Raw genomic sequence first — 23,657 nt, forward strand, 5'->3', positions numbered from 1 at the left:
TGGTTTGCATTAGTTTCTTGCTGGGCTATTAACAGCTGTTGCTGGGTTTCATTCGCGTCTTTCTGGGCAGCGACATTGCATACCAGCGCACCCACCACGTCTTCCATCTTGTTTGCAGAGGATGAAAAACCTTTTTTTTTTTTTTTTTCTCAAAGTTCTTCAACCCGCAGACCCCCTAGTGCTCTGCCCGCATTCTCCACCATATGTGACAAACGGCTTACTCCGGGGCTCCGTCGTTTGTCCGGGACTGTTTAGAACACGGTCTTTTAGGGTAGGTTAAATGATGAGGCGTCACGTACTGTTCCTTTAAACAGGCTATGCCTGGTTTATTCAGTCCCAGGCACTGAGACTGCCACAGTGCATACAACAGAAAACAGATCAAAACAAAAGCTGCTCATCTGAGCGATAACTTAACTTAGATATCCCTGACTCAGGGTTGGAAGTGGCTTTTCCACTCCCAACAACAAAACAAGGTACTTTTGCAGTCTTATACAAATGAACAGAAAGATTGAACCTGTTAGGGGAAGAGGCTTCTCCCCTCTGTAGTTCAGCAGCCTTCCAGCCTCCTGGCTCTTGTGGGGAGCCCAGAGCAAACAGGAAAACAGTCTTACATACCTGATTCCTAATTAGCATGACAGGTGACAGAAATCAGGCAGCAGACAAACTCTGGTCTGGATCTCTCATCCCTCAGTTCCAGCGCTTGCCAAACTGTGGGATGGAGTGTATGTATTATAAGGCTGCACTCCCAGGCCAAACAGGATAGAAACTGTTTAGTATCCTGGGAGCCCTATATACGGAATTTATTACCATCCCCTGGTTTCTGTCACAGTATATATATATTTGGGGGCTGGTAAATAGCTTAGCTAACCACCCAGTTATAGAGAGGGCTGAACTACATGTGTAGATTGTCTCCAAAGCGGAGATAGGATTTTGCTTGGCTTATTTTCATGTTTTCTGGTGTTAAAGGGACAGGCGCAATAAAGCCTTATTTTAATTTCACCTTAAAACAGTCTCCATTTCGTACCTCTGAACACGTCTCTTACATATGGTGTCAGAAGTTGGGGTGAGTGGTGGCCCTTGAAGTTAAAAGGGGCTCCGGAGATTGTCTGTGAAATTTTTTTATGCTTTTTGCCTGCATGCAGTCTTGCAAACAGCCTGAGCAACAAAAACAAAGATGCACCTGCAGCAGAGGCCAGAATTAAAGGGCTACATACACCGCACTGAACAAAGCCACAAAACCACAGATCGACGCTTTTCCCCGATCCCAAGAGGAGAGAGACTGTGTTGAAGCAGGTAAACCTTACTTGCCCATCACAATAATGTGTAATATGGTTCTTGATAAAGGGGCTTTGCCTTCCAGTTGTAGTCAGAGTTCAAGAAGTGAGTTAGCGCTCCAGAGGAGCTAGGCTTTGTTTATTGTTTTCTTAAAAAAAAAAAAATGGTGTTTGGCTATGCGTCTGCTGAAGCAAGGAAATGGGCAGCTAGCAAGCATTGTATTTAAAGAAACAGTGCCCCAATAGGTCAAGGTGAAGAATACACCTGTGTGGAGAAACCCCCCCCCCCCAAAAAAAACCCATGGAATTTAAAATGGCTGCCCAGCTGAAGTCAAATACAGACTGCAAAAATGAGAAAGAAAATGTGTTCCTGATGTAAAGAACCTCACCACACGGAGCAGTGTCCCTTCAGGCCTTATTCAGACGATGAGAGTGAATGCATGCACAGTACTGCTAATATTGTAAAACTTACCAAAGGGAAGAAAAAGAAAAAGTCTACAGAGATGCCTGTGAGAGTTACGACCTCTACAAGTAAAATATGCCCACCGGTAGGACTACCACAATTTGGGGTTCTAGCGAATACAGTGACAACAGCTGCAAAAGCGCCTCCTGAGTTCAGGAACAAAAATACACCTGATAGCCCCCAAATGGACGACAAGATGTGGCGTTTCTGTAATGAACCCTACCCCACTGAAGAGTGGCCCTTCCGGTCCGATAAGGAGAAAGACATCTCTTATGGGGAACCCGAACCAAGTCACACCCACAAAACACCCCGAGAATGGTGGGGGTGCCTGAACTCGGTACGAACTGAAAAGACCGCTCTCTATGATGACGAATATGTTCGGCAGGAGAAAGAGCGGGAGCAGCAGATCACCGAATATTCCTGTCAGCTAACTCAACTGCAAGAAAAGCCTGGTGTATATAGTGAAGCTGCTGAAGTTTCAAATAAAGACGGAGACCCAGTATTCCTGATGGGACGGAGTCATCCAAAACAAAAAGGCGGAAAAAGAAAAGCGGGTCTTCACTTACCATGGAAGGAACAGACATGTCCGCAGACCCCGTGGAGAAAAAGGGGGTCCAAGATGCCCTGCAGCCTAGAGAAAATGGAGGTTTTGTCCCGCAGATGACAGAATATCCAGAGGGCCCAAGGCGGAAGTCGTGTAACCCAAAGAAGTGTCTGTCCGGTGCTAATAGTGAGAAACCCTCAACCAACCATACCAGGGAAGCGGAGCCGGAACCAATGAGTGGCGATCCCTTGACCAGCCCTGAAGATGCCCTGGAAATTGCCAGGCGTGACTCTGATCTGCTCCGGGAACAATTGAAACTGGAGAGGGAAGATAATGCTGAGCTACAGAAGACTATTCTCGCAATGTACTCTGAATCTGGACCCGTATTGGAGAATCTAAGGACAGATCTAGATACAGCAAATGCTACTATTACCATCATGGATGGAAAGCAGAGTCAATCTGATAGAATGATTGCTATTCTGAAGCAGAAGTATGAAGAGGCACGGAAGGAGATTATAGTCATTCAGCAAGACGTTCGCAAATGCCATAGAGAGGTGGAAGTCTCTCAGAATGAGGTTCACACTCTCCGCATAGATCTGAATGCCTCACACCAGGAGGTCAACAGTGTCCGGACAGAGGTGGACATATCCCAGAAGGAGGTTCATACACTCCGCACAGCACTGGATGCCTCACACCACGAGATCGGCAGCTGCCACACAAAACTGGAAGTCTCCAAAATGGAACTTCACAGTCTCACTGAGGAGCTGGACAATTCTAAAAAAAAACTATTGTCAATCTTAATATAGATCTCAAAGTCTCTCAGAAGGAGCTTCAGACCATCAACCTAGAGATGGAAGTCTCATGCCAGGAGACAGTCAGTCTCCAAGCAGAGGTGCGAAAATGGAAAGCGGACTACAAGGAGGCCCTGAATATTACAGAGACTGAAAAAAGAGAAAATGTAAGACTAAAAAAAGAAAATTCTGAGTTGACAGACCATGTCAATGGAAAGAATGAAAAGATCCACGAGCTGGAAAAAATAAAGAAACTTCTGGAAGGTGAAAAGGTTGAAGCAGAGCACCGACTGCAGAACCAACTACAAGGTCTGCATACACACCTCCAGAATACCAAGGAGAAGCAGCGAACTCTGCAGGAAGAAAATCTGCAGGCTGCAAAAGAGGTACAAGCGCTGCAGTAACGTCTGAATACCCAGTGCGTCCCCACAGAGCAGTATGAGGAGCTAAAGGCCACGCTGCATGTCACCAGAGCCTCGCTGAAGGCAGAGCTTAGAGATCAGGTGACTCTATATGAGAAGAAGCGGGAGAAGGCCCAGAAACTGGAGCAAGAGCTGGAGAAGCTGTTCCATCCCCTTAAGTCAGTACACCAAGGAGAAAACAGAGCCAGCAGCAACCTTGACGACAAAAATCACAGAACTCCAGAATATGAAGGAGGCGCTGAGACAAGCTCAGAGAAAACAAAGTGAGCAGATAAATTCCCTGAGAAGAGATTTGCAAGATGCCCTCAAAAACCAGGGATCTCTTGCTGATGAGATTACAGTACTATAAGGACAAGTATTGACCCTGACCAAGCATCAGTATCCCACAGTCACAAAAACCCATAGAAAAAAGGGTACACAGAGCTGGGAACACCGCACAAATGAAAAACAAGGTTGCAAAGTCTAAACCACCTAAGCAAGCACTAGCAAAACCTTCAGCTGGCCAACAGGCAACACAAAAAGGTATACGTGCCGAATCAAATCCAGAAAAATCCTTAGCTGGTGAAGCTGAGAAGATAGGACGTTCTCGGGAAATGGAGGTGGAATTGCAACTCAACCCAAAGAAGCTGAACTGGCAACTCCGTTGAGTGGAGAAAGTGCAGAAAGACAGCTTCAAGAGCGGAAAACTCAAAGGGCTATTCTTAACCGCTCTGTAACTGTCGCCATACTGTCTATCTACAAAAAGTGGAGCGCCCGATACAAGGGAAATCTCATGACCACGCACTCAGAAAAAAGACTATACTTGGAAAAAGTCCTCCTCGAGCGGCTGAGGAGTGCTGAGCTCAAGCACCTTCGGGAGACACAAATAAACTGGAGAAAGGGCTCCAATCCCAGCAGGACTGACGGTTCTCTTCCTCCATCCACTCTCATTTAAGTCACAGAAAGATCTCGAATGAAAGTGGAAGGATGGGCGTTGGCCGTGGCAAGCCCGAGCTTCCCACAAACAGGGGAGTTATGTAACAGGGGACGTATCCCTGTTGAAAAAATGTGCCTCTAATCCATCAGTGTGGTGGTTAACTGCTGGTAGACAATGAACCAACACCACCTGCCTGATTAGAGGTGGTAGAAAAAGCCTGCCTCTGAGACAGGAAGAGAGATTCTTCCTGAGCTCACACATGAGCTGAGCTGACACAGGAAGCAGAAAGAGCAGAGAATTCTTTAGTCTCACACGTGACGTGGGGCTGAACCAAGGAAAGACTGCACACGGACACTGTCTTGAGCGGCAAAGAGACTGCATGCTGCCAGCAAGAACCAGCATTAATAATACATCTATCAAATGTAATAGATTAGAATGCATTTCTAAAATCTTATTTTGCACAGTGTCTATATAGAACTAATGATTTCCAAATGTAAATATAAAATGCCCTTTTATTAACTTCCAAGAGATGTAAACAGTATATTATCATTATAATTAATTGCCTGTGATCACAAAGACTCTATTAAACTCTGTTGGATATGAATATATAGATGACTTTAAATGAGAGAAATGTATATTATTAGATTGTTACAGCAATATATACGTCATCACGTGTGCTGAGACAACGCGAGGGCGGTACGGTCGTTCCCTGCATGTGAGCAGCTGATTACAGACGCTATACCGTAGACATACAAACCGCATGGTGCAGGATCGAGGTGCTGTCAATTTATCCACGATTTCTGCATCGGAAGGTGGAATTATTCTGAGGGCAGCACCGATGGACTACATGATCCGTTTCCCAAGCGCCCAGCTGTACAGCCTTGGACTTCGACTCCTATCGGGTGACGTCATCCATCCAGAGATTATCTCTCAAATGCTTCAATCTTTTATCCTCTTATGAGTGCAGGTCCAATAGAACGTGTCTCTCTTTTTAACATTACATTCATTTTATGCTATGGAGCTTGCGCTTCTTTTTGTATTATATATATATATATATATATATATATATATATATATATATCTATATAGATATATATATATATATATATTATTTTTTTCAGCCACCTTGATTTCTACCATGATAGACACAGACTTCCACTGTCTATATTAATTGTTCTGATTTGATAGTCATACAATTGTTTAATATGATTGCATATAAGATATAATTATCAGTACAACTCTGATCCATTCCTGAATGAGCATAGAGAACATTAGCACTAAACTATTACATTGGGATATATTAACTCTTATTTCCATATCTCTGTCAATATATTATTTATGTTTATGTGTGTTGTGTTAGGATATTTTGATAGATTCTACATGTATAATAAGTGGTGTGTAGTTTTATTTTCCTATGTATAAAGAAATAGTTTATGCTACCGTTGCTTCTATTAGGAGACCCTCCCATCCAATCAATCTATCATCGCACTCTAAAGCTTATATAGGGAGAGAGGTAGGGTCACACTTCATTACCCCCGAGGAAGCTTTTTGACGTGAATCGCATAGGGTTACCTCTGGGATTTCCTGAGAGCACTGAGCATTAGTACAGAGCAGGCTGAGCATCCTGTTACAACCACAGACACAGCTGTGAGATTACTACACTAGTACGCAAGCGCAGCCACACCCCCTGACATCATCGGCGGGTGACAAGGAGGAACGGAGCTACTGAGCGTGCTGTGAGGGACCGGAGAATCCAAACAAAGCGCCGGCCATCGATTTCGAACTCACGGCTGTACCAGGATGTGTCCCACATTGCACTTTTACTCTAACAAATTGGGTAGCTGGCATCACAAAACTGGGATGAAGCCCAGCTAAGCTACCCCTAAATCCATGTGACTTGGCCTCCTATATGAAGCTTATTTCAGCCAAATGTACTTTCATATCTGGGGAAGAATAGGGAATGAGTAAATGTAGCCCATGTCTGTAAGAATGTATTTCAACGCATGTATTCTTTATTCCTGGTGACAATCCTTCCCCCAATTTAGAAAGCCGGCATTGCCTTATGATATGATTTTTGGCCTGTGTGTAAATTGGGTGTCAGCCCTGCAAGAAAGTAAATGAGATATTCCACTGATACTGTCATTTCTATGGAGAAAGACTCAGAAATCCACTTGTATCTTGTTATGTGCATCTTTGTTTTGTCTGCTGGCTTGCCAGAATAAACCTCATTTTATTCAAAATTTTGTCCCGTCTGGTGCTAGTGAGCCCGGTGGTTTTGGAGTAAAAGTACTGGTTTCCCGTGACAGTGGCGTTTTATCATTTGCGTAGTAAACTTTTGATACAGTGCGTCACGCTATATTGCCGTCACTCATTTTCAGAAGTGTTTTCCCCACTTCTCGGTCCACTTGAATTGGACCTCTATCCCTGCTCCTCACCAGAGATTGTATGTATTACTGATTCCTATGCCACTCTTTCCACCGATTTAGTTTGCTTATTCTCCCCTGTTTGCCTCAGGTCACTGTGTTTGTGTATGTGCAGGGAAGACCATTGGACTACTGGACTGATCTCTTACCCTAACAGACATCTTTTGCTTCTCTTCTCAGGTAAAGCCCAAATGTGATTCTGCTGTCTCCTATTCACCCCTTAAGTGTCCATTTGACTACATTCAACTTGTAACACCCAGACAGGACAACACCCTGCTTAAAAATTTACCAATTGTTTAAATGGGCGTCACATGTGCTAATTGAGCTGGTTGGGCTGAAATTAATTTAGTCCTGTGATTTGTAAGACCTATATAACTAGAGACACACTGGGGAAGCAGCAATGCTGAACAGGGAGTTAAACAGGAGTGTAACAAGTGGACAACACCTACTGGCCCTGATTCCTGGGTTTTGAACTACGCTGGAAAGCAGGACATGATCTCTCAGCACTGAACTATTGCTGCCACGCCGCCACTACTGTTTATATTTGCCTTGACCTCACTTCTTTTCAAAATACATACTTCTTTCTACCAGCCTCATGTGTCTACCTCTATTCATATCTCTCCATCTCTTCTTCCTTCACCGCTTCTCTGTTCACATGAACGCCTTTCTTACCTGCGCCCTCTAACACCACACCGCTATACCCCCTGCACTAAAACACACCCCTACAAAACATCCTCACACATTCTCTTTGTCCATGCTCTATCCATGCTTCTCCTCCTCGCTTCTGGGGATATCTCTCCCAATCCTGCTCCCTGCCTTATTCCTGTATGCTCCTGTCCTCACCTTTCACATCCAACTTCTACTCCTTCGGGTGTTAACCCCTCTAACCTCATACCTATCCCCTGCCACCCTCCCTCCTCTCTCCCATCCCCTGCCACCCTCCCTCCTCTCTCCCTTTCTCCTGTGCCCTTTGGAACGCTCGCTCCCTTTCTAACAAGTTCCTCTCTGTGCATTACTTCTTTCTCTCTCACTCTGCTCCTATTTGCTATAACTGAAACTTGGCTCACTCAGTCTGACTCTGCTCTGGAAGCTGCCCTCTCCTACGGTGGCCTTTCCTTCTCCCACACTCCACGCACTGATGGCAGGGGTGGAGGTGTGGGGCTCCTGCTCTCCTCTCTCTGCCGCTACCGTACTCTTCCTATTCCTCCTTCTCTTGCTTTTCCCTCCTTTGAGGCTCACACTGTCCAGATTTTCTCTCCTCTCCCTGTCCATGTGACGGTCATCTATCGCCCACCTACCTCTACTCATCCCCCTTCTGCCTTTCTCTCTCACTTTGAATCCTGGCTCTCTTTCTTCCTCTCCTCAGACTCCCCTGTTCTTCTCCTTGGGGACTTCAACTGCCACATTGATGACCCCTCTCTCCCTTGGGCTTCCCGCTTTCTTTCTCTAACCTCTTCTTTTGGCCTTCAACAGTGGACTGCAGCCAGCACCCACAAAGATGGCCACTACCTAGACCTGGTTTTCACTAAAAACTTTTCTCTCTCTCCAATTTCTCCATTTCCCTTTTTCCTCTCTCTGATCATCACCTCATCTCATTCTCTCTATCTCGCTTCTCCCCCTCTCTTCTACAGAAACTTGCGCTCTATTAACCTACCAGCTTTTGATTCCACTTTACGCTCCTCCCTCTTGTCATGATAGAGAGGATTTGGCCTGGGATTAAAGGGGTTACACCCCATTTGGCCACCCTCTACTCTCGCCTGGGAAACAAGGGGTTAACTGGACTGGGGTCCAGTAATGTGTTTTTGCCTTGCTTCAGCCATCCAACTGTTTATTCCCCTGTATAAATGTATTGTTTCTGGGCCAGTGTCTGCAGCACACACACACTGGGGCTTAAGGGGTTAATGAGCGGCAGTTTAGGAAAATACATTAGGATGCGTGGTGTCTTTTCAGAAATCTCTGGAATTCAAAAGGCTTGACTGAAGTTGGGTGTGAAAAGTAGAGGGTTTTTTAGTGCACAGTATGTTAATACCTAATTTGCAGGCCAAGGGTATATTGCTGGGAGACAGCTAGGACAGGAGGTCTGGGGCACTGGGTGTGAAATATAGCGCCAGTGACAGATGTCCACTACACAGCCCTGCTTCAAAGGATTTCTTGATGGGGGCCAGGGGTGCGGTTACGCAAGCAGATATCAGAATGAGTGACCTTATTAAATATAAGAAAAATAAGGGATGTCCCCATGGGACTGATGCTACAACTTTGTAGGTTTAGTGTGGACAAGTGGAGAGAGTCAGTAAGAAACCACCGCAGCAACAAGATAATCAATAAGTCCTTAAACATATGATTGTAGACCTCTATCATTGATGGGGGGCATTTAAAGCACGGCTGGTAGAGATACACCGGAGCCCTATCTAGACAGAGCTCAGGAGTAAATCACGAGTCCAGCTACTGCTAGCCTCACCTGCATCTTGTGATCGAGGGGTTGATTCTGCCGGTGTACATCATTCCTTGATCTGAAGAACTGCCGGGTGCTGCTGTAAAAGAGCGTTGCTTGTTGCTGTGTGATGCGGTGGTGTGCTCCTGCTCGCAAATGGTGAAGAGAGGTAGGTAAATGGTGGACAGACGGCGGTCACTGCTCCTCTGAAAAAACTCTCCAACCAGGCGTAAAAAACAAAAAAACTTTATTGCATCAAAACGAACATCCACATGTCAATGACACTCTGACGCGTTTCGTTCTGGGAACAGAACTTTATCAAAGAGTGCCTTCTACTCCGTAATCCCCCCTATAAGTAGACCATAAATGATCCTCACTGGCTGAACAACGTCACGTGTAAACACTCCCACCGGTGAACCAAGTGCCAATAAGATTTGAGACAAATCGGCATTCAAGGGGGGGGCGTAGGGACACTAACAATAAACAAATAGTGCAACAATATAAACTTATTGCTGATACAACATAATACAAAATAGAGACATACTGATTAGTGACAAACGGAGTTAAAAGTAAGAAGATATGTGGATCTTAAAGGGCAGTTGCTACAATGTTTATCCTACCTGGGCACCAATATCCTAATACTATAATAGACAGCTATTAACTATATATATAAACAGCTATTACAGCTACAAATATCATCATGATTTTATTAAAGGAGTCAAATCTGCTCTTGATTCTATATGTGCACAGGACTAACATACAAAGTAACGTCTGCCCTAAATACATAATTAATTAATTAACATCTATATCACGTTATAAAAACAGGTTGGACCATGGACAGGACATAGTAACTAGCTCCAATTTTAATGAAATGTTTTGAGGATACTAATATGAATTATCTGAACAAGCTATCCACTCACATCACTATTGATTAAAGCATCACTTTACTAGGTGTCTCAAGTGTATCCCTTAGGGAAAAAAAAAAGCTAGGTAGTCAAAAAATGCTTTAGCTCCCAATCTATATTTATACCAGTGGGATAAAGTGTGCCTAAGGTGTGGATCCAAAACATCTCCTGTCTATTGAGTCTATTAACCCTATCACCTCCTCTCACATACTGGGTATTTGCTCGAATAAAGTGTGTCGGTGCAGTATACACGTTTTTTAAATATAAAGGATTTTTTATTCATATTTGTTTGATATACACATATAAATTATGGAAGAAGTGGACACGGACACAGGGTCTAGAGAAGGAGATACCTATGTTTATGCCTGTGGTGATGACACTAAAAGGACAAAGAAAGCAGCACACTTGTTTGACGAGATTAAGGATATTACATATGAAGTGCCATCAGATTTAACACATTATTTTGTTAAACTCGAGAGACTGTTAGTCCAGAATATTAAGCTTTGGTGGGAAATTACATCGTTGGAGAATTATGTTAGATGCAGTAGAATTCCCAGAGGTCTACGGATCAAGAAAACGCCCACTTTTGGGTTTACCAACAAGCAGTTTGAGTTGGATTGGGTTAAAATCTTAGACCATTGTTCTAATCAATTAATGGAGTTAATTATACAACATAAGTTAACTGAGAAAGCTGCAATTATGTCGGAAATTAATATTCTAAGAGCCAAACTACAACCATTCGCCAAAATGGAACAATTTGTGAAAAATGATAGAACTTTATTATCCAATATAGAAGTCATAGAGGATGATATTAGCGATAAAAAGCACAATAAATTTGAGAGGGATAAGGCTGATTACATCAAGGGCCAAGTGTACTGTTGGCAAAGGCCACAGGTAGCTAGAGAGAGGTTTGGTTTCAGTACACCCAAGGGAACCTCCAGAAAACGCTCGTATAAAACACCGGGTAAATCTATCTTAAAAACCAGACATACAGAGACTTCCAGCTTCGACTCAGAAAACTCTGACTATGAAACAAGGTCACATTCTGTGTCTTTTGAGGGCCAATCGGATAATATTTCGGATAATCAGGGAAGAACGAGGAGCGATAGTAGGTCTTCCATTTCGTTAGCTAATATTAGACCAGCCAATTCATCTGTCTTTGTACCCACTTCATCACTTCCATCAGGGTCAAAAAACTACGTAGGACCAGAAGATCCAAAAGGAAACGGGGGAGGCAGAGGGAGACCAAAGAGGAAGAAATACACTTGAACGCAACTGATAATAATGTAATAAACCTATCTGGTATTGAACTTTCATATGAACAGCTTACATTGCTAAACAAAGGCTTGGGATTTGCTCCGGTCCAGGACTTTCACCTTTTCCAAACTGTGATTGACCTCCAAAAATTCACACGAAAATTAACATTGAAAATTTTTTTTTCTTCCAGAGGTCGATTTGATCATTTGAGGAGTGAGGTTTTAAAAGGTGATATGGACTATGCGAACCAGGACTCTGAATCCAATCCTATGATGCATGTTGATTCTGATGGTTCTACCGATATTGATGCATTAATGAATAACTTTACTTTTCAGGAACAATGTACGGTATCTGATTTACATAATTTGTTGGAGGTACAGGGTGAATCTACTAACACATTTTCTCAGCCATTTTTTGGCAGTCAGTCGTCAGGGCTAAGGAGGAAGTCCATATTCTGCCCAAATTTCAATCGGGGCCCATTTATAACTACATTTGAAAGACTAGTAGAACGTGATCTCAAATTATTAGCCCAAGGCTTCTCACACTCACATGTGAGTTCAGGGAACCTTACCTATGTTGAAACTGTTCAATTAGACTGTCTAAAGAAAAATCACGATATAGTCATACGTAAGGCAGACAAAGGAGGTGCCCTAGTGGTACTCTCGGCTAATCAATACAGACAGGAGGCACTTAGACAACTGAGCAACGTGGCCCACTATCAATTACTAAAGAGAGATCCTACCCCTGGTTTCCTTGGAGAATTAGCGGAAGTCATTGATTTGGGTAAAATATTATATGTTATTGACAACAAGGAAATTGAATTTTTGAACTGTCCACATCCCGTGATACCGGTATTCCACCATCTCCCGAAGATCCATAAATCGCTGGTAGATCCTCCGGGACGCCCGATAGTTGCGAGCATTGGATCTTTGGGAGATGGGTTATCGCGGTATGTGGACAGTTTCCTTCAACCACTGGTCTTCCGTCTGCCCTCGTTCATCAAGGACACGTCGGAACTTATTGTCGCATTGCAGGAAGTGGTCTGGAAAAAGGAGTACAGGTGGGTCACATTAGATGTGGTCTCCCTGTACTCCATCATTAAACATGAACACGGTTTATCTGCTATACGTCACTTTTTAGATTCTTCAGATATTTCTGTCACCCAGGGGGTTTTTCTTCTGGAATCAATCACTTTTCTATTAACACATAACTATTTTATGTTTGACTCACACTTTTACTTACAACTACTAGGCACTGCTATGGGCACGAGTTTTGCACCTTCATACGCGAATTTATTTATGGGTTATTGGGAAGCACAATTTATTTATCACATTAATAATACATTTCGCACTAATATTATTTTCTTTAAGAGGTATATCGATGATCTTATAATGATTTGGGAGGGTGATGAGGTTTCACTGCTCACTTTTATTAATACACTTAATCAAAATAATTTAAATATTAATTTCACGTTTGAACACAATATACATCATATAAATTACCTTGACCTACTGCTATATATCGATAACGACATGACCATCCAAACCGAGATTTTCAGGAAGGCAAATTCCAGGAACACGTTGCTCAGGGCCAACAGCAGCCATCCACGCTCTCTCCTAAATAGCATACCGAAAGCCCAATTTATTAGGCTTAAAAGACTCTGTTCTAGTAATGACTCATTCATCAAACAATCGGGGGAAATGGCAGCTAGGTTTAAAGCTAGAGGCTATACTGAAGAGATCATTAATACTGCATTTACATATGCTGACTCAATGGATAGGGCCAAATTATTGCACAAAAATATTAATAAAAAGCGGCACACTAAGTTCAATTCACCTATTCATGATGGGTGCCCCACTTTTGTGACAACATACAGTAAGCAATCAAAGTCCATTCGTGATATAATCAACAAACATTGGGCAACAATAAGCCTAGATAAAGACATTTCAGATGTTACCAAAAAAAGACCAAGATTCAGTTACCGTAAAGCAAAAACATTAGGTACACTTTTATCACCCAGTCTCTTTGACTCCCGCTCCAATTATAAGATTCGAAATATACCTCAAGGGTTCTTTTCATGTGGTCACTGTTCTATGTGCCGCTATGCCCAGCCCACTAAAACTATTATGCGTGATGTTGATAAGAAGAAGAGTAAGATTACGAGCTTCATTAACTGCAATAGTAGTTATGTGATTTACATGCTGTCATGTGGGTGTAAGAAGTCTTATGTGGGTCGAACCACCAGACCTTTAAAGACCAGAATAGCAGAACATGTGAGGCTTATCAAGAAATGTGATAGTGTTCATCCAGTTCCCAGACATTTCAGCCTTTGTCCTAAGGGAGGTATAGCGAATTTTTCATTCTGTGGAATTGAACATGTACCGTGTCACCCGAGAGGAGGTGATAGGGTTAATAGACTCAATAGACAGGAGATGTTTTGGATCCACACCTTAGGCACACTTTATCCCACTGGTATAAATATAGATTGGGAGCTAAAGCATTTTTTGACTACCTAGCTTTTTTTTTCCCTAAGGGATACACTTGAGACACCTAGTAAAGTGAATTATACTTTTAACTCCGTTTGTCACTAATCAGTATGTCTCTATTTTGTATTATGTTGTATCAGCAATAAGTTTATATTGTTGCACTATTTGTTTATTGTTAGTGTCCCTACGCCCCCCCTTGAATGCCGATTTGTCTCAAATCTTATTGGCACTTGGTTCACCGGTGGGAGTGTTTACACGTGACGTTGTTCAGCCAGTGAGGATCATTTATGGTCTACTTATAGGGGGGATTACGGAGTAGAAGGCACTCTTTGATAAAGTTCTGTTCCCAGAACGAAACGCGTCAGAGTGTCATTGACATGTGGATGTTCGTTTTGATGCAATAAAGTTTTTTTGTTTTTTACGCCTGGTTGGAGAGTTTTTTCAGAGGAGCAGTGACCGCCGTCTGTCCACCATTTACCTACCTTATTAAATATAAGAATATTATGAGATGTCCTCGGCTGAACGTGCTAAAAGCTACATATGTGTATTCGTGGGACCGAGCCGCAACTAACGATTACCGACACCTGATGTTTAGCAGGTCCTAAGAGACAGATATTAATATCTCTCTTAATTTTAGTATTACACTAATATTTAGTCTTATTGGGAGCGTCATGCGTGCCGGAATGTATTAATATGTCTCGCGTGCCAGTAAGTATTACTGAACTGAAGTTATGAAGTTATTTAGATAGGAAAAGCAGTTTTTAAACGTCCTTGGGTGGGAGGAGTTTTACTCTGAGGAAAACTGTCAACCTCACCACTGATTTATGAGAGGGGCTGGGTTTAGGTTGTGTTCAATGGGAAATAATGGTATAAGAACCAGGCTCAGCCTATGGCTATTGTCTTTCATTTCTTTTCGTGTCTTGGTGATCATTAAGATTGCTGTATGAACTGCCAGTCCAGATATGACTGTTTCATCATTTCCATATTTTGTCTGTTATTTGTATATCTCGTGTGTTCACCTTTTTCAAGGAATAAATTATATTTTATCATATCTAAGTCTCGTCCAGTTCAACCCAGTTATATATTTGGTGTGTATTATTATAGCCTGTCTCAAAGCTACCGTCACACCTCTCCTCTCTCAGCTCTGCTCCAGACAATGACAACCTGGTCAGGAACTACAACTCTGCCTTATCCTCCTCTCGATCTATATGCCCCGCTTTCTCTCTGCCGTCTTCTCCCTTCTAACCCCAGACCCTGGCTAAATTCCCACACACGCATGCTGCGCTCCTGTACTCGCTCATCTGAACGCCTCTGGAGGAAATCTCACATTCTCGCAGACTTCCTTCACTACAAATTTATACTGTCCTGTTTCAACTCTACCCTCTCTCAGGCTAAACAAGCCTACTTTTCTTCACTAATCAACACGCACAAGTCTAAACCACGCCGACTCTTCTGTCTTTGACTCCCTACTCAGACCACCCTCTGCTGCCTGTTCTTCTTCCATCTCCACTCAGGACTTTGCTGACTATTTTAAGGAAAAGGTGGAATCCATACGAAAGAACATCCCCTCTGTTTCTTCCTCTCATCCTACACCTCTTCCTAACTCTCCTCCTGCCTTCCTTGACTCTTTCTCCTCTGTCTCAGAGGAGGATGTATCACTGTTGATCGCCTCTTCTCCCTCTACCACTTGCCCTCTTGACCCCATTCCCTCCCATCTCCTAAAACCTCTTGCTCCTACTATAATCCCTGCGCTCACACACATTTTTAACTCCTCCCTCTGCTCTGGAACCTTTCCATCCTCCTTCAAACATGCAACAGTCATACCATTACTCAAAAACAGCGAGCTTGACCCTACCGGTCTTTCTAACTATCGTCCTGTCTCCCTCCTGCCTTTTGCCTCTAAACTCCTTGAACGTCTTGTATTCTCTCGCTTGCTCCATTTTCTCAACACCTATTCTCTCCTAGACCCTCTACAATCTGGCTTCCGCACTGCTCACTCCACGGAAACAGCCCTCACTAAAATAACTGACGACCTCCATGCTGCCAAAGACAGAGGTCATTACACTCTGCTCATATTACTTGACCTCTCTGCAGCATTTGACACCGTGGACCACCCTCTTCTCCTTCACATTCCCCATACTCATGGTATTCGGAACAAAGCTCTTTGCTGGATCTCCTCTTACCTCTCCCATCGTACTTTCAGTGTCTCTTTTGCAAACACCTCCTCCTCTATCGATCTCTCTGTGGGGGTACCCCAGGGCTCTGTCCTGGGACCTCTTCTCTTTTCTGTCTACACACTCTCTCTAGGTGACCTAATCACTTCTCTTGGGTTCAAATATCACCTCTATGCTGACAACACACAAATTTACTTTTCTACCCTTGACTTTACACCTGCTGTACAGACTAAAGTTTCTGAATGTCTGTCAACTATATCATCCTGGATTGCCAGCCGCTGACTTAAACTAAACATGGCAAAAACAGAGCTCCTCATACTCCCTCCCAAACCTGGCCCAACTACCTCCTTCCACATTACTGTTGGAAGTAATATCATTCACCCAGTAGCCCAAGCACGCTGCCTAGAGGTCACACTCTACTCCTCTCTCACATTCGCCCCTCACATTCAGAACGTTTCTAAAACCTGTCGCTTTTTCCTCCGCAATATAACAAAGATATGCCCTTTCCTCTGTTACTCGACTGCTAAAACTCTGACTCAGGCCCTCATTCTCTCCCGTCTTGATTACTGTAACCTCCTGCTGTCCGGCCTTCCTGCCTCTCACCTGTCTCCCCTACAATCTATCCTAAATGCTGCTGCCAGAATCACTCTACTCTTTCCTAGATCTGTCTGAGCGTCTCCCCTCCTGAAATCCCTCTCCTGGCTTCCGATCAAATCCCACATCTCACACTCCATTCTTCTCCTCACTTTTAAAGCTTTACACTCTTCTGCTCCTACTTACATCTCAGCCCTAATTTCTCGCTATGCACCATCCCGGCTCTTGCGTTCGGCTCAAGGATGTCTTCTCTCTACCCCCTTTGTATCTAAAGCCCTCTCCCGCTTTAAACCCTTCTCACTGACTGCCCCGCACCTCTGGAATGCCCTTTCCCTCAATATCCAAATAGCACCCTCTCTATCCACATTTAAGACCCACCTTAAAACACACCTGCTTAAGGAAGCATATGAGTAGCTCCATGGCTGATAATTAACACTTCGTACATTAACCTTGGCCCCCTGCAGACGCACTTACCAGAACGCCCTCCTACTGTCTCTGTACGTTCTTCCTACAAACCAATTAGACTGTAAGCTCTTCGGAACAGGGACTCCCTTTCCTAAATGTTACTTTTATGTCTGAGCACTTCTTCCCTTTGTGTTATTTATATCTTATTTATATGATTGTAACTATTACTGCTGTGAAGCGCTAAGTACATTAATGGCGCTATATAAATAAAGACATTCATTCATGTGTGTGTATGTTTATCTGTGTGTGTGTCTCCATGTATTTACATGATCACATACACGTTTGCAACACACATCAGCCTGAGAATGTTGCGGTATCTGGGAATATTGCGGCCTGCCACATCTGTAAACATGCACACGTACAAACGCACACGCGTGTGATTACCAGCAGTGCCAGCCCTCCGCTCTGTTCATATACAGGAAGAGGAACCTCCCCAGGTGTCTGTATGTGACGAGCAGCTCCGCTGCGCTCAGACCTGTGAGCTCTGCACCATCCCACGCTGCACGCTCTGCACAGGGGGGCCGGGGGGACAGTGGCAGAGCGGAAACCGACCTAAGGGAGCAGTGAGAGGGTGAGAACAGTGCCCCAGGGACACACACAGAGACAGTGGCAGAGCAGAGAAAGGACTGCAGGATAAGTGAGAGAGCACAGTGCCCCAGGGACACACACAGAGACAGTGGCAGAGCAGAGACAGGACTGCAGGAGAAGTGAGAGAGCACAGTGCCCCAGGGACACACACAGAGACAGTGGCAGAGCAGAGAAAGGACTGCAGGAGAAGTGAGAGAGCACAGTGCCCCAGGGACACACACAGAGACAGTGGCAGAGCAGAGACAGGACTGCAGGAGAAGTGAGAGAGCACAGTGCCCCAGGGACACACACAGAGACAGTGGCAGAGCAGAGACAGGACTGCAGGAGAAGTGAGAGAGCACAGTGCCCCAGGGACACACACAGAGACAGTGGCAGAGCAGAGACAGGACTGCAGGAGAAGTGAGAGAGCACAGTGTCCCAGGGACACACACAGAGACAGTGGCAGAGCAGAGAAAGGACTGCAGGAGAAGTGAGAGAGCACAGTGCCCCAGGGACACACACAGAGACAGTGGCAGAGCAGAGACCGGACTGCAGGAGAAGTGAGAGAGCACAGTGAACCAGGGACACACACAGACACAGTGGCAGAGCAGAGAAAGGACTGCAGGAGAAGTGAGAGAGCACAGTGCCCCAGGGACACACACAGACACAGTGGCAGAGCAGAGAAAGGACTGCAGGAGAAGTGAGAGAGCACAGTGTCCCAGGGACACACACAGAGACAGTGGCAGAGCAGAGACAGGACTGCAGGAGAAGTGAGAGAGCACAGTGCCCCAGGGACACACACAGAGACAGTGGCAGAGCAGAGACAGGACTGCAGGAGAAGTGAGAGAGCACAGTGCCCCAGGGACACACACAGAGACAGTGGCAGAGCAGAGACAGGACTGCAGGAGAAGTGAGAGAGCACAGTGTCACAGGGACACACACAGAGACAGTGGCAGAGCAGAGACAGGACTGCAGGAGAAGTGAGAGAGCACAGTGCCCCAGGGACACACACAGAGACAGTGGCAGAGCAGAGAAAGGACTGCAGGAGAAGTGAGAGAGCACAGTGTCCCAGGGACACACACAGAGACAGTGGCAGAGCAGAGACAGGACTGCAGGAGAAGTGAGAGAGCACAGTGCCCCAGGGACACACACAGAGACAGTGGCAGAGCAGAGACAGGACTGCAGGAGAAGTGAGAGAGCACAGTGCCCCAGGGACACACACAGACACAGTGGCAGAGCAGAGACAGGACTGCAGGAGAAGTGAGAGAGCACAGTGTCCCAGGGACACACACAGAGACAGTGGCAGAGCAGAGACAGGACTGCAGGAGAAGTGAGAGAGCACAGTGCCCCAGGGACACACACAGAGACAGTGGCAGAGCAAAGAATGGACTGAAGGACGAGTGAGAGAGCACAGTGCCCCAGGGACACACACAGAGACAGTGGCAGAGCACAGAATGGACTGAAGGACGAGTGAGAGAGCACAGTGCCCCAGGGACACACACAGAGACAGTGGCAGAGCACAGAATGGACTGCAGGAGAAGTGAGAGAGCACAGTGCCCCAGGGACACACACAGAGACAGTGGCAGAGCAGAGACAGGACTGCAGGAGAAGTGAGAGAGCACAGTGCCCCAGGGACACACACAGAGACAGTGGCAGAGCAGAGAAAGGACTGCAGGAGAAGTGAGAGAGCACAGTGTCCCAGGGACACACACAGAGACAGTGGCAGAGCAGAGAAAGGACTGCAGGAGAAGTGAGAGAGCACAGTGCCCCAGGGACACACACAAAGACAGTGGCAGAGCAGAGACAGGACTGCAGGAGAAGTGAGAGAGCACAGTGCCCCAGGGACACACACAGAGACAGTGGCAGAGCAGAGACAGGACTGCAGGAGAAGTGAGAGAGCACAGTGCCCCAGGGACACACACAGAGACAGTGGCAGAGCAGAGAAAGGACTGCAGGAGAAGTGAGAGAGCACAGTGTCCCAGGGACACACACAGAGACAGTGGCAGAGCAGAGAAAGGACTGCAGGAGAAGTGAGAGAGCACAGTGCCCCAGGGACACACACAGACAGTGGCAGAGCAGAGACAGGACTGCAGGAGAAGTGAGAGAGCACAGTGCCCCAGGGACACACACAGAGACAGTGGCAGAGCAGAGAAAGGACTGCAGGAGAAGTGAGAGAGCACAGTGCCCCAGGGACACACACAGAGACAGTGGCAGAGCAGAGACAGGACTGCAGGAGAAGTGAGAGAGCACAGTGCCCCAGGGACACACACAGACACAGTGGCAGAGCAGAGAAAGGACTGCAGGAGAAGTGAGAGAGCACAGTGCCCCAGGGACACACACAGAGACAGTGGCAGAGCAGAGACAGGACTGCAGGAGAAGTGAGAGAGCACAGTGCCCCAGGGAGACACACAGAGACAGTGGCAGAGCAGAGACAGGACTGCAGGAGAAGTGAGAGAGCACAGTGTCCCAGGGACACACACAGAGACAGTGGCAGAGCAGAGACAGGACTGCAGGAGAAGTGAGAGAGCACAGTGTCCCAGGGACACACACAGAGACAGTGGCAGAGCAGAGACAGGACTGCAGGAGAAGTGAGAGAGCACAGTGCCCCAGGGACACACACAGAGACAGTGGCAGAGCAGAGACAGGACTGTAGGAGAAGTGAGAGAGCACAGTGCCTCAGGGACACACACAGAGACAGTGGCAGAGCAGAGAAAGGACTGCAGGAGAAGTGAGAGAGCACAGTGCCCCAGGGACACACACAGAGACAGTGGCAGAGCAGAGACAGGACTGCAGGAGAAGTGAGAGAGCACAGTGCCCCAGGGACACACACAGAGACAGTGGCAGAGCAGAGAAAGGACTGCAGGAGAAGTGAGAGAGCACAGTGCCCCAGGGACACACACAGAGACAGTGGCAGAGCAGAGAAAGGACTGCAGGAGTAGTGAGAGAGCACAGTGCCCCAGGGACACACACAGAGACAGTGGCAGAGCAGAGAAAGGACTGCAGGAGAAGTGAGAGAGCACAGTGCCCAGGGACACACACAGAGACAGTGGCAGAGCAGAGACAGGACTGCAGGAGAAGTGAGAGAGCACAGTGACCCAGGGACACACACAGAGACAGTGGCAGAGCAGAGACAGGACTGCAGGAGAAGTGAGAGAGCACAGTGTCCCAGGGACACACACAGAGACAGTGGCAGAGCAGAGACAGGACTGAAGGACAAGTGAGAGAGCACAGTGCCCCAGGGACACACACAGAGACAGTGGCAGAGCAGAGAAAGGACTGCAGGAGAAGTGAGAGAGCACAGTGCCCCAGGGACACACACAGAGACAGTGGCAGAGCACAGACAGGACTGCAGGAGAAGTGAGAGAGCACAGTGACCCAGGGACACACACAGAGACAGTGGCAGAGCAGAGACAGGACTGCAGGAGAAGTGAGAGAGCACAGTGTCCCAGGGACACACACAGAGACAGTGGCAGAGCAGAGACAGGACTGCAGGAGAAGTGAGAGAGCACAGTGTCCCAGGGACACACACAGAGACAGTGGCAGAGCAGAGACAGGACTGCAGGAGAAGTGAGAGAGCACAGTGTCCCAGGGACACACACAGAGACAGTGGCAGAGCAGAGACAGGACTGCAGGAGAAGTGAGAGAGCACAGTGCCCCAGGGACTCACACAGAGACAGTGGCAGAGCAGACAAGTCTGAAGGACAAGTGAGAGAGCACAGTGTCCCAGGGACACACACAGAGACAGTGGCAGAGCAGAGACAGGACTGCAGGAGAAGTGAGAGAGCACAGTGCCCCAGGGACACACACAGAGACAGTGGCAGAGCAGAGACAGGACTGCAGGAGAAGTGAGAGAGCACAGTGCCCCAGGGACACACACAGAGACAGTGGCAGAGCAGAGACAGGACTGCAGGAGAAGTGAGAGAGCACAGTGCCCCAGGGACACACACAGAGACAGTGGCAGAGCAGAGACAGGACTGCAGGAGAAGTGAGAGAGCACAGTGTCCCAGGGACACACACAGAGACAGTGGCAGAGCAGAGAAAGGACTGCAGGAGAAGTGAGAGAGCACAGTGCCCCAGGGACACACACAGAGACAGTGGCAGAGCAGAGACAGGACTGCAGGAGAAGTGAGAGAGCACAGTGCCCCAGGGACACACACAGAGACAGTGGCAGAGCAGAGAAAGGACTGCAGGAGAAGTGAGAGAGCACAGTGCCCCAGGGACACACACATAGACAGTGGCAGAGCAGAGACAGGACTGCAGGAGAAGTGAGAGAGCACAGTGTCCCAGGGACACACACAGAGACAGTGGCAGAGCAGAGACAGGACTGCAGGAGAAGTGAGAGAGCACAGTGCCCCAGGGACACACACAGAGACAGTGGCAGAGCAGAGACAGGACTGCAGGAGAAGTGAGAGAGCACAGTGTCCAGGGACACACACAGAGACAGTGGCAGAGCAGAGACAGGACTGCAGGAGAAGTGAGAGAGCACAGTGCCCCAGGGACACACACAGAGACAGTGGCAGAGCAGAGACAGGACTGCAGGAGAAGTGAGAGAGCACAGTGTCCCAGGGACACACACAGAGACAGTGGCAGAGCAGAGAAAGGACTGCAGGAGAAGTGAGAGAGCACAGTGCCCAAGGGACACACACAGAGACAGTGGCAGAGCAGAGACAGGACTGCAGGAGAAGTGAGAGAGCACAGTGTCCCAGGGACACACACAGAGACAGTGGCAGAGCAGAGACAGGACTGCAGGAGAAGTGAGAGAGCACAGTGCCCCAGGGACACACACAGAGACAGTGGCAGAGCAGAGACAGGACTGCAGGAGAAGTGAGAGAGCACAGTGCCCCAGGTACACACACAGAGACAATGGCAGAGCACAGAATGGACTGCAGGAGAAGTGAGAGAGCACAGTGTCCCAGGGACACACACAGAGACAGTGGCAGAGCAGAGAAAGGACTGCAGGAGAAGTGAGAGAGCACAGTGCCCCAGGGACACACACAGACACAGTGGCAGAGCAGAGAAAGGACTGCAGGAGAAGTGAGAGAGCACAGTGCCCCAGGGACACACACAGAGACAGTGGCAGAGCAGAGACAGGACTGCAGGAGAAGTGAGAGAGCACAGTGCCCCAGGGACACACACAGACACAGTGGCAGAGCAGAGAAAGGACTGCAGGAGAAGTGAGAGAGCACAGTGCCCCAGGGACACACACAGAGACAGTGGCAGAGCAGAGAAAGGACTGCAGGAGAAGTGAGAGAGCACAGTGTCCAGGGACACACACAGAGACAGTGGCAGAGCAGAGACAGGACTGCAGGAGAAGTGAGAGAGCACAGTGCCCCAGGGACACACACAGAGACAGTGGCAGAGCAGAGACAGGACTGCAGGAGAAGTGAGAGAGCACAGTGTCCCAGGGACACACACAGAGACAGTGGCAGAGCAGAGACAGGACTGCAGGAGAAGTGAGAGAGCACAGTGCCCCAGGGACACACACAGAGACAGTGGCAGAGCAGAGACAGGACTGCAGGAGAAGTGAGAGAGCACAGTGTCACAGGGACACACACAGAGACAGTGGCAGAGCAGAGAAAGCACTGCAGGAGAAGTGAGAGAGCACAGTGTCCCAGGGACACACACAGAGACAGTGGCAGAGCAGAGACAGGACTGCAGGAGAAGTGAGAGAGCACAGTGTCCCAGGGACACACACAGAGACAGTGGCAGAGCAGAGACAGGACTGCAGGAGAAGTAAGAGAGCACAGTGCCCCAGGGACACACACAGAGACAGTGGCAGAGCAGAGACAGGACTGCAGGAGAAGTGAGAGAGCACAGTGCCCCAGGGACACACACAGAGACAGTGGCAGAGCAGAGACAGGACTGCAGGAGAAGTGAGAGAGCACAGTGCCCCAGGGACACACACAGAGACAGTGGCAGAGCAGAGAAAGGACTGCAGGAGAAGT

The 23,657-nt window shown here is 47.0% G+C and overlaps 1 protein-coding gene across 1 annotated transcript in view; it reads right to left on the reverse strand.

Moving 5' to 3' along the window:
• The window catches only part of LOC142475165 (dynein heavy chain domain-containing protein 1-like), a 100,139-nt gene that overhangs the window by 37,983 nt on the left and 38,499 nt on the right, over positions 1–23,657 (reverse strand). Inside the window, exon 4 of the mRNA XM_075581138.1 lies at positions 17,530–17,697. Within this exon, the coding sequence (XP_075437253.1) occupies positions 17,530–17,697 (168 nt within the window). The remainder of the gene's footprint in view (positions 1–17,529; positions 17,698–23,657) is intronic.

This window comes from Ascaphus truei, unplaced genomic scaffold (genome assembly GCF_040206685.1).
Source record: "Ascaphus truei isolate aAscTru1 unplaced genomic scaffold, aAscTru1.hap1 HAP1_SCAFFOLD_1075, whole genome shotgun sequence".
Classification (NCBI taxonomy): domain Eukaryota; kingdom Metazoa; phylum Chordata; class Amphibia; order Anura; family Ascaphidae; genus Ascaphus; species Ascaphus truei.